The 12,705-nt window shown below is 28.3% G+C and overlaps 1 protein-coding gene across 1 annotated transcript; it reads left to right on the top strand.

Moving 5' to 3' along the window:
* Window positions 1–256: 256 nt before the first annotated feature.
* On the top strand, window positions 257–12,479 carry prel (preli-like). The gene is made up of 3 exons (XM_075366265.1): window positions 257–467; window positions 2,491–2,704; window positions 7,327–12,479. Exons 1-3 carry the CDS (start codon window positions 376–378, stop codon window positions 7,702–7,704), a joined length of 684 nt encoding a protein of 227 aa, XP_075222380.1. The 5' UTR covers window positions 257–375; the 3' UTR covers window positions 7,705–12,479.
* The last annotated feature ends 226 nt before the right edge of the window (window positions 12,480–12,705 follow it).

Here is a 12,705-nt window from a genome sequence, read left to right as displayed (position 1 = left end):
TAAATTTAAATTGCGTAAAAAACCCCTCAATACCATAAAAAAGAATGTTGATTCAAAGTATTAAAAAATAATTAATTTAAAATGCTGCTATATCTTTTTTATTTGATATTAGATATTTTGAATAAAACTTATAGGTTTTCAATTCAAATTTAAATAAAACAGTATTTAAAAAAAATTCATCAGTCTAAATTACTGTACTAGAGAAGCACATGTGTTTCGCACGCTTTTCACTAGATTACTAATGACGTCATGAAACTATTTGTTAACATTGAGTTAATTCACAAGTTACACTAGGAGTCGCGAGAGCGAAGTTCCTTTAGCCATGTTAAATCCTTTATACGAGTAAATTTGATACCGCCTGAGTTTTTCTTGAAAATGGTAAAATATTTTGAATCGACGAACATTTATTACTACACGTGGGAGCAAGTTGTTCAAGGATTTTGGAAAAGATATCCTAATCCAGAAAGGTAAACATGAATGTTGCATGTAATTTAGGTTAGTATTGCAGCTTATCTATGTCAGTATCAGTAGTACTGTGCATGAAGAATGGCCGAAATATTTACATATTTAAATTTGTTCATGAGTTTATAATTTATCCATTGTGCCAGTTATAAATTGGTTGAATTGTAATTGTACGAAATGAAATGTGTCTTGTTAAAAATAAATTTGTTAAAATTACCTAGATTAAAGAAACCATGTTCTTAGTATTGTAATTTTGGTTTCTTATAATTCACTTTAATTTTTCGGATGGATGTGTTTAGTAATTCTCACGTTCTATATATATATATATCTATCTATCTTTATATCAAAGTATTAATATATTTGTTTCTCTTTATCCAAGTATTAATGTGACTGATAAAAAATTTGTATTATTTTTATTCAATTTAATAGTATTTCAAGATCAGTATAATTATTTTTGAGAAAGAATGTCTTGTGTAGCCTTCTGTGAGTGTTTTTAGTTGAAATTCAAGTGAACAAAACATTGTAATTTTTTTTTCCAACATTGACATTAATGACTGAATTTATTTATTTATTTATTCAACCTTTGATAACAACAGCCTAGACCTAATTACAGCCACCCTAAAACTTTTTTTGGTGTTATAAAATGAGTCTGTTATGTTTGAAAAAATGCCAAGCCTGAAACCCCTACTGGTTTCAGGCTTGGCTTGGCTACAAAATTACCAGGCTTATCCCTGGCAATTAGCTTTTTATAATATGGTAAGCAGTTAGTAATGGTAAACTGTTTTGTGAACTCATTTTCTTTGTCATAAAAAAAATACTTAAAATACATAATTTTGTATTTTTAATTATCCAGAGTATATGCTGCAAAGGGTTATTAAACTGATTCCAGCAATTCTGAGCTGTTACTTGTTCTTCAATTTTTTTCATTCTTTAATGAAGAGCAAGTTTGGACAGCAGGGGACCATGCAAGGTCAAGAGTATAAATTTAGCCAGGTGTCCTATGAGACAGTTATAAGTATTGACATACCTTGCTAATTTATCCCTAACCTCTCTCCTCAAAAGTCTAATCCTAACTTTGACCTCTCTACACAGAATGGATTAGCATCTGAACAGGTCTCAAGAGCTCACAAAACTGATAGCTGATTGACTAGAGCACTGATAATGCAACACAGACTTTGACCTTGCTTGGGTCAGCCGCTGTACAAACCTACTTTCCAACATTTAGATTTTGTGTTTTCCTGATCCTAGGCATATCTAATATGTCACAAAAGTGAAGTTGATCAACTTATTATTCAGAATTACTTCATTGCTGTAGTACAATACAGACTGATTTGAATTTTTTATGTTGTTAATGTTTGGCTACAAATAAAATAATTTTCTTAAACAAAAGTAATTCTATTTTATTATAAGATAGTTTCTAATATCTGTAAATCTTAACATTATGAATGTTCTGTTATTCGATGCTGTTGTATACTACAGTAACTAGTCTAATGACTAATTCTACAGTTTTACAAAACATTAAAAATTAAACAGCCTACTATCAAATTATAGTGATATTATTTTTTTTAGGGATCGTTTTAGAGTTAATAATTATCAGTGCCATACTTTTAAGAAATCTTTAACAATTCATCATTTAACAGGAAATTAAAAAACTCATGAAAAATAAAACAGTGGCCATTTGTTTTTAAATGTTGTTATACAGTAATAAGTTTTTCCACTCCAGTGTAAGTGATTATTGCATTAAATTAATTCTGAATGTGTTTTTTTTAAATAATTTCTTCACTCATTTTGATTTTAAACTATATTTTGAGATGATTTGACACTGATATATACAAATGATTTGATTTGTGTAATTTTGTTTCTTTATTTTTAACTATGCCCAACTTTGATAAATTACATCATATGAATTTTTAATTTAATGTTTGAAATTATTAAAAATCATTGTAGCTTAAAAGATAACCTAAATTCAACTAAAGAACTATACCAAACTGTTTAATAATATTTTTTATTGTTTACTTAATATTTCAGTGATCATGTTTTATCTGAAGACACAATATCGCGGGAAGTTAAAGATAATAAACTGATCACAAAAAGATTGTTAACAAAAACAGGTCGACCACCAAAATGGGGTGAAAGATTAATTGGAGCAAGAATTGTTAAAATTGTTGAAGAGTCAGTTGTTGATCCTAAGGAAAGAACCTTTACTACATACACAAGAAATCTTGGTTACACTAAAGTCATGGTAGGCACCTTAAAAATATTACATTTTTAATGATTAATTTTTAAACTTTATGTTGACTTAGTTTTAAATGATTACTTTTGATGGAGTTATGACTTAGTTGAAATATTAGATGTTATCCATTAAGTGGCAGCATTTTTATTTTGTTGGGAATAATTAATTTATTTATACAATATTCAGCATAAGAGCTACCCTAGCTATTGTTTTGTAGTAGTGACATTTTACTGCAGTGTGTGTTAATACAGTATGTACCAGGTGACTCAATACGTTAGTCTTCTCTAGTATTTATATGGTGGGTTTGGTAAGTTTCTGTGCAGTATGCTTTAGGATTATATGTGATGCATTTTGTTGTTTCAGCGGTTTGATTGCCCTTTGGGTTCGTTGGGTGCTGCTCAGTAATAAACCAAGATATCAGTTGTTGAGTTGTGATTGAACACTCTTAATTTCATTTCTTGCTTTTTTGTTTATTGGAATCAGTAGTTGCGAGAAATGTATTGATTCTTTTGGTAGAGGAATGCATTTTTCTCATTGAACACATCTTGTGTTCAAGAAGATGACAAGTATACTTGTTAGTGAAACATAAGTTTTCTTAAAAGTTTCCAAACATTCCTGTTCCTCAGTGCAATGCAGTTTGAACATGCTGATGAAAGTGGAAGAGACCACCTAAACTAAAGGAACAGAAACTGCTTTATATTTCGGATACTATGGCCAAAAATCTATGAAAGTTAATGTGTAAGTTAGCACAGCAGCAAGATATTGAACTTGCTACTGCACATTAAGCTGTAAGAAAAAACTGAACTTTTCACCTACAAAGTAATGTGTATTCAAGAACTGAAACCTACAGATCATGCCAAAAAATTAAATTATTGTCAATGGTTTAAAAGTTTTATTGACCAAAGTTCCGTAGGTATCCTCAACATTTCGTTTTTTTTACAGATGAGATGTGGTTTCATCTGGGAGGATATATTAATTCACAAAATACATGACGGTAGTTTGGCAACTAATCCCTATGAATTATATGAACAATCCTTACATGAAGTGAAAATTGGAGTCTAGGTTGGTGTGGTAGAACGTGCATTGTGGGTCCAATCTTTTTTGAAAATAAAGTTAATAGTGATCATTATTGTGCTGCTTGAACAAACATCATTAGTCAGTTAACAGAATTGGAAATCAATCACAGTTAGTTTCAACAAGATGGTGCCACAGCACATACAGAATATACAGATAATATGCCAATGATTCTTTTAGGGGAAATGTTTTTGGTGATCAAATCATTTCAAGGGGTTTGTGGCCTGCACAATCACCTGATCTGACTCTCCCAGATTACTTTGTATGGGGTCAGCAAAAAAAGCAGTATACTGCAACAGATCACTCGCAATAGATGAATTAAAAACTGCAATAACTGCATCTGTATTAGACATTCAGAGTTTATCAGCCAGTTAAAATGTTGGAAACCAAATTGAAACATGTGCAGTGCTGTATTGATGTTGGAGGAGGTCATTTTCAACACCTTTTATAAACTATTCCGGTTATTGTAATATTGGTTTTCATAAAATAATGAAATAAAAATACAAAGTATTAATAAAGTTTTCTGATTACACTTCCATAACTCCAGTACACATCAACTTTCCAAACATGCTGTATTATTCTTTATTGTCTGTTGTGTTTTTGTCAACAGTGATATAACGTTAAGTATAGCTGCCATGCAATTCATTAATAACTCGATTCACTCAGCGGGAAATCAAAACATATAATTTGTATGTGTACTTTTGAGGCAGTCTATTATAACAACATGCGGTTTTTTACTACTGGATAGCTCTTAAAGTGAATTGAGTATATGAGTATTAATTCATATTTCACACCTAGCCCTGTATGCTTAGTTTCTCATTTCGTTATTTTTTTTTATTTATAGAGTACTCGTATGTTTATTTTTGAATAGTGTACGTTGATTATTATTGTATAATTTATGTTTATTTTTAAATAAAGTTAAAAATAACAGTTTAAAAAAAATTATAGTAAGCAATAATATTGTCATCAAATGCTGAATTATTGCTTTGACAATAATTTGGGTGGAACCTAATTATTCTTAAAAAGAGCATAAACATCTATACACATGAAGGTCATTCAGATAGTAAAGAGAAGACAAATTACTCTTGCTTTAGTACATTTTTTTTTCAATAAATTAGCAACTTGCTTGTTTTTCAGTGTAATCTATGGTATTTAATGTTCTTACCAGTGTAAATGTGTTTTATTCACTGAACTAGTTTTTTTTTTACAAGTATATATGTGTGTGCAGAAGCTATCCTTCTAATGGACACACTGTACTCTGTATTTTACATGTTAATAACTGATGATTAATTTTCAGATTATACTGACCTGAAATGGGGCATTTTTTCTGCATGTTCAAAAAATCTCATTTTACTTACATTACAGGCAGGTCTTGGATCTATATTTTTATAATGAACTTATCAGCACATTTTTTTCTTATTCAAATATTTAATTTTTTGTGTTTCATAAATTTTGGTTGACTTTACGGCCATGTTACATGTAATAACGTCTCATTTGTAACCTGATATATGGTCTTTCATATAGAGAAAATAACATTTTAACTTAATTTTCCCATTACTTTTTTTTAATGCTAGGGAAGGCTATCATTAATTAGTCCTCAACAAGACTTCTGACTGTGTGAAGAAAAATTGACATTTATTAAGCTAGTATGATGTATAAGGTGTTAAGATAAGAAAGCAGCTTGGCTGGATGAGTAGACTAGTTTTAAAGTGCAATATTGTGTGATGTGCTACATAAATACTTTCAGAACTACAAGCTGATGAATGTTGTTTTACTATCTCTTGTGATGAAAAAAGTTATGGGCACCTTTTATCACTAGTTTCTCAATGACATGCACTTACTACAATAAGAAAGATCCACTATGAGAAACTTTGTATGATGTTCTGATTTCTGATGATATTACAGAACTAAACCAGCTTAATATAATCTGTGATCTCTGAAACAGTTTTAGTAACATTATACCAGAAATGTGCTCAGATAATCCTCAGTGAGGGTATTCTTTTTACTACTGTTGCTTTTTTACTTTAGGGCTCACTCTTTTAAATTAGAAATAACAGAATCCGGTCTTGTGTTTTGCTTTCTATCAAGGTTTTACTTTGTCTCTACTTACTGTAAAAGCTATTCTTCTGCATAGGTAAGATTATTATGCTCAAAAATTGTTTCATGAAGTCTTGTAAATGAGACAATTAGAAAATAATAAATAATCATTAAGAAGTGAAACAAAAAAGCTAACCGAACTTGACATTTATGTTAACTGCAATAGACAGTGTGTTAGAATTCAACAGGTTAGGGGCTATGACTCGTGCATGGAATACAGTGAGCATATGTATTTCATGAAAATATCAAATTAACTCGTATATTGTTTGTGAATTGATGAGGTCTTTCCCAATGTCTTATATGGTCAATGTATGTATGTATATGTTCTGCATTACTTGGACTTTATGTGAGGATACTTATGAGTGTTTGGTGAAAAAAAGCAATATGTCAAATCTCTCTATAATCTTAGATTCGATGAGGTAAGCAGGAGTGAATTGTTGTATTTGTTAAGACTTAATTCAACTATCTGAAGTAATTACTACTGGTGGACTAAATAAAAAACAGACTTCTTTTTCATTTTTTAAATAACGCATTTTAGAATTAAATAAAATATGGTTATGCCCTCTTCCAAATTTAGAATTTGACTACATTCTAAATTTTTTATCTTAAAAATTATTTTTCCATTAATGAATGAATGAAAATTCAAGGGCCATTTGGAAATTAACTTCCAATGTGTTATTACAAAAACACAAATTTATAAAAAAAAAACAATTTATTATCTATATCTTCTAGCTACTTTTCTGCATAATTGCCAACTAAATTATGGCACTTGTCATATCTGAAAAGGTTTTTGAATATCCTCGTCATAAAACTCTCCTACCTAACACTGTTTTTCAACTTCTTGCCATTTTCAAGATGCTGCGTTGCTAACAATTTCTTCATTTTTTGGAAAAGGTGATAATCACTGGGAGCCAAATCAGGGTTGTATGGAGGGTGTTAAAACAACTTCCATTTGAAACTGTTGATTTGGCATTGATTGTGTATGTGGACAAGCATTGTGAAGAAAAACAATGCCTGAACTCAGCATGCTGTGTTGCTTGTTTTGCATGGCCCTTCTCAATTTCTTCAAGATCTTGCAGTAAGTTTCAGCATTATTTTAGTTCAGTACTATTTGAAAATTAACTTCTAGTCCATGGTGTTGAGGAGTTGAAAAACAGTGTAGTTCACAGGCATAGTATTCCAGGTATACTGTACAGGTGTAGCAAGTACACAGTTACTTAATTAATTCACAGGCGGCAGAGTTTTATTATGAGACTTATTTACAGATATGACAATTGCCTTAATTTGAATGGCAGTTATGTAGAAAAGTAGCTAAAAGACGTAGCTTTAAGATGTATAACATAAATTATATTTTTATTAATTGGTGTTGTTTTAATAACAAATTGGAAGTTGTTTTCCGAATAGCCCTTGTAATTCATTAATGAATTATCTTAATTTAATTTGGTTGTATGTTATTTCAGACTGCTGTTGAGAAGGTTGTTTATAAAGTTAGTGATGAAAATCCTAATTGGACAGTTGCAGTTAAATCAACATGGATTGATTCAAAGGTATTCGGTTTTGGTCGAGCTATACAAGCATTTGGTGTTGAAAGAATGAAAAAACATTATCAACGTATGGTTGTAGGTTTTAATTATGTTCTTTCTAAGTTATATCCAAATCAAACAAAAGTTTCTGATGAACAAGGAGCTGGGGGAAGTGGCTCCTCTGGACATCAGACTCATATTTCTGCTACTATGATTCCTGGAAAAGATAAAATTAAAGATGCTGCAAAAAAGGCTTCAGACATAGCAAAATCAAAGACAGGAATTTATGTTTCATGTCAGCCCAGTCAAACATAAAATGTGACATTAAAATTGTAATTCTTTTGATTGTAAAAGTCAATAAAGGCGGTGTCCAGTGAAGTTGTTTGTATTATTGGAATAAAAAATTGGATATGGGAAAATATTCTGGATTTTTAAACATGGTTACTAATTTGATTTAAACATTAAGGTAATTAGAAAAAACTATGAAGAGTATATGATAGTAAACTATGAAAGACAAAGACGATAAATATTAATGAGAAATATTCCTTTTACTTAATTTATTTGAATATGAATAGGACATAAATGTTTATGATTTTTCAGCTCTGAAAGCATCTCATTCAAGTAATAGTTGAATCATTTCAAAATAATTAGAGACCAATATAAAGTTCCTATTCATATATGCAGATATGTGTTTTTTTAATTCCAATCAACGCATGCGTAGTAGCTTTTTGTTTACATTTTATTTTTGTTTTTAAGATGATTTTCATTGTTTATTTAATTATTCTATTATGTGTACCAGTTTCTTATTAAGTGCCAGTCATTTTTTCTTTCTTTTTTATGGTTTACTTTAAATAAAAAAAAGAGATTATTTGTTTAAAACTGTGTTTAAAAATGATATTTTTTAGTTACCATGTATTTTAGATAAGATTTGTTTTTGTTTTCAAGAATAAAGTTTTATGTGTACTTTGTTACTTACATTTTCAAATGTATGATATATTTGAAAGTAAGTGGAAAAAAGTTTTTTCTCTTTTAATAATAGCTGTATTTTAATTGGTAATTTTACTATTAAATTAATTGAGTTATTTTGTTTCGCCCTGATCAATAAATTTGAAGTATGTTGATGTTGAGTTTAAATGTTCAATGTTTTATTCATTATAAATATGATAAAATAAGTAAATGGTTATTTAGGTCATAACAGTGGCTAGTTTTAGGCATAAATATTTATATATATATTTTTTTTTACGTAAGTTACATAACCTAAATAGTTACTAATTCATCCCCAGAATGTTTGTTATAACAGGTCTTTCTTTCATTATAACCTTTATTAATTTAAATACATGGTAAAATTTATGTAATGTAATAGTAGGAAAATGTTCAACATAATTTAAACGATGTATTGTTTAACAATTAATAAATACTTACCTTTACATTATAAGTACTTTTTAATATTAGACATAATTTTAAACTCTTAATCTGTCATTACAGTGGTGTGTTTAAAATGTAAACCATAATTGTTAAAATATGTAGCTGTAAGGTATTTGTTTATAAACATGTAGTAAATAAAAGTTTTGTTGCTTTATCAGTTGATATTATTAATCACTAGAATTGTACAGTTTTTAATATTTTATTATTTTTTTTATTAAACAGTAATTAAAATTAGTTAAATTATCATTATATTTAGGGATAAGAAAAAAAGTGTTTGCATATGTTGCAGAATTACTCTTTACATTTTACTAATGTAAAGAGTTTTTTTTTTGTTATTCATGTATCTGAAATATAGTTTTATTCAGTGATTTGGAAGTGTCACATAATTTCCTCAAAAAGAGCTCTTTTTGTGTGAGATCTACAAATTCATCATTGGGTATTGTGATATAGTAGTTAAATGGTTGTCTTTCTGTATGACTCTTTTTTGTCAGAGGAGGGAAAATCTCTAACAGGCACCATCTGCCCGCACAGATGGTAATGTCAGTCTCTTAATAATGAAAACTCCTCTCCCTCCCCAAGTCTTAACAGATTATGACAGCTATTATAGTATACTTAAATTTTAACGCTGTCAGTTTCTCTTTACTGCCTCACTTTTCACTATATGTTGTTGATTCTCAGATACATGTATGCTGCCACTTCACAGAAAAAGAATGCACTTCTCTATGACCTAATGAAATAAAATTATCCAGGACACATGGATTATTATAAAAATTGCCTCTTTACTTAATTAATTTTATTTTCATATAAATAGTAATATTATAAAAATAGGTGCATCATTTTATAACTCATTTGAAAAGTTATATTACTATCCATAAGCATATTGTGCAAGGTTTGTTGCATTCATGTTACTTTAATTCTTTGTCTTTTAGGGATTTGTTTAATAATGATCAAGAATTTTAAATTACACCAGCAACTTATAATTATTTCCTACTTGTTTCAAAGTTTTTATTTTTTGTGTTGTTTAATGATAAAGCTCAAGCTACTTTCAAGTCTGCCTCAGCTATTTTAGATCAAGTTTACAGAATTTATATTTGTGGTCATTATCATGGGTGTAGTAAATTTATGTAACATCTTTCTCCAGGCACACCAAGTTTTAATTTTTGCAACAGTTTTACATATGAAAACCTAAATGCCATGCTGTTAAGTTAGTAGTATCTAATAGTTTTTCTTTCTGTAATCCATAACATATTTTGAAGAATTAAGGAATGGCACATTTTTAGCTTGTTGCATGGTTACTTACTTTTTTTGGCTTTGTGTGATTAAATAAGGGTTAACATTTTGTAGAAATTTTTTTAATTCAAGAGGAATTTGTTTTCACTTCTGCTTGACTAAAACACTGATTAATATTTATGTTGAACATCAAGAGTTCAACAGTAAAATAACATCTAGAATTGAAATTACTTGCTAGATAATGTCTAATATTAGTCATTAATTATGACTGGTGAACTGCTTGTTTAACATTCACCTATTTAGAGTGTGCTGTCCTTTGTTAGAAACATTGCCTTCTGCTAACAGTGCAAAATCATACATATGTACAAATTTTCCCAAGTTACATTCATATAAAATGAGTGGGTTTCATTTACAGGTAAATGTAGGTAGTAATGTCCTGAAAATTAGTTGAAAGAAGAAATGTTTATTAATTTTAATTAGAATGTTTGTTTAATTTTTAAAAATAAAGTGCAATTATGCTGCTGTTTCTTGTACATTTGAAGTTCTTTGTAGTACATTAATTATAGTTGTCTGGTTTTATCTTTATGCCTTTTTTAGGTAATTTTTTCACATAAACTTATTTTTCTTGCAGTTTTAATTAATATTTCTGAATATGTTCATAGCTCAAATGTTTTATTTCTGTTAGTATTTCTGATTTTTAATGGTGTTTAATTGCCCAGAAAGTGGATTTAATTAAAGCAAAAACATTTTGACCCATAAAATGTGATCCTTCATATTTCTTTGTGATGCTTGTAAAATAATGTGTAATTTTATAGTTGTATTAGTTAGAAAATTTAAAAAAATTAAGAATTTGTATAAAATATCTGATTGTAGATAGTGTCTACGATTTTTATGACATCTTGCTCAGTTTTATGCCTTAAATTTGGTTTTGTACCATTAAAAGTTGTTTGTTCTTAATCAGTTTAAGTGTCAGATAGCTCATATGCATAGTTATAATGATATAGATGTATTTTTTTAAATGTTGCTGTACTGTACCATGAGTTTTTTTTTAATGATTTTAGTGATTGTAGTGAGATGCTTAACATGTTTTGAACTATTATAATCTTTAACAAAATATTTGAAGTTAAAAATTTGAGATATACTCATTTTTTATGATACAGTGTAGATTTTATGGTTAATAAAGAAATTGTTTGTTAGCTTGCAGTCACCACAGCACATTGCTTCATTTTCCTTGCTGTATTAAAATTAAAAAATCAGTCTATAAGGAATGATCTCCCTTAAAAAAGGAAAGAAAAAAGTTATTCCTTAAAATCTCCTAGGTGTTTAGCAGCTTAACCTAATGTTATTATGTTAGTAGCCACCTTAAAACTTAAATTTTGTTTTTGCATGTGAGAGTTTCTTTACCAGCTTTATGACCTGTAAAATTCTATACAGCAAACTCAAGATTCTACAAAACCCATATTAAATATTCTTTTAATACTACTTGGGTTACTACTGTTAGTATAAGTGTTTAAGAAGATATTTGTGTCAGTATTAAGGTAGTTGTTTATATAGAAATACAAAAAATAACTAGCTAGTTTATAAAATAAGGGCCAATTAGAAAAAAATGTAAAATAAAACAAATATCTTTTTAAATTCTGCAGAATATTGTATTTTTTTTTAAGTGCTTGTATATTGGATTCATCTTTTTGTTAAGAATTTATATCTTTTAAATAAATTTGTAACTTTAAAATTCATCTGTTTTAGTCTGCTCATTGAATACATATACATACACTGTTTAATTAGTAATTAATTCTTTCTTAATTTTACTCTGTTTTCATCTGAATTTCAAATGTTATTTTTAATGTTAAATAAACTCATTGATTCTAATTATATGTTTGTGCTTACTCAGTAGTGAAGCTGGGAAAATGTTAATTTTTAGACTCTGTTGAACACATTTCACTTTAATGTGACATGCCTAACCATTGTGTGTTGTTATTTACTTGTATGGTTTGGTTTTACATTTAGTTAAATATGTTAATTTCATTTTTTTCTTTAATATTAGTTGCTGACTTTTCACACAGGTTGATGTTAATTGTGTTTGGATTTAATACTAGTATATTTTCTTACATATAATGTAAAATCTCCAGTAAAAGGAATACAAATTTAACAGAATTGTTAAATTAATAAGGAACACAAATCTTTGAAAATCATTATTATTTAAAATTTTTGTAATTATTACTTTTTCTTAAAATTTGAAAAGTTAATTATAAAAGTTAATTATACAATGTATTGTTTTGGAATTTCAAGTTTGGTTCATATAGTTGAATTAGTAAAGATAGATAATAGTTGCCGATATAGTGGTTTTATTGTAGTAGTATGTGAAATATTATAGAATGGATGTAAATATCTTCTGTTGTGATTATGAACTAGAAATAAAATAATCTATATTACAATGACTACTTTTTTTTTGTACTTATGTTATTGGTTTACTAAAGTTCAATCTATTTTTGATTGCTTTAACCATTGATTTAAAGAAAAAAAGTTATATTAGACAGGTATGCATACAAACAGAAACATAAGATTATGTGTTAAAAATGTAAAGTTTCAGAATAATTACAGTACGTACATTTTTCTAAGTAGCATTAAAAATAATGATCATTAGTTACCAAAAAAATGCTA

Source organism: Lycorma delicatula, chromosome 5, assembly GCF_047948215.1.
Source record: "Lycorma delicatula isolate Av1 chromosome 5, ASM4794821v1, whole genome shotgun sequence".
Classification (NCBI taxonomy): Eukaryota; Metazoa; Arthropoda; class Insecta; order Hemiptera; family Fulgoridae; genus Lycorma; species Lycorma delicatula.
The sequence above is the reverse complement of the archived record's forward strand: the minus strand, read 5'-3'. Positions and strand labels throughout refer to the sequence as shown.

Excerpts from the sequence above, each read along its gene's own strand:
- prel (XM_075366265.1), top strand. The coding sequence starts at position 376 with ATGGTAAAATATTTTGAATCGACGAACATTTATTACTACACGTGGGAG. Across the intron at positions 468-2,490 it reads AGATATCCTAATCCAGAAAG|TGATCATGTTTTATCTGAAG; the intron begins GTAAACATGAAT and ends TTAATATTTCAG. Across the intron at positions 2,705-7,326 it reads TTGGTTACACTAAAGTCATG|ACTGCTGTTGAGAAGGTTGT; the intron begins GTAGGCACCTTA and ends ATGTTATTTCAG.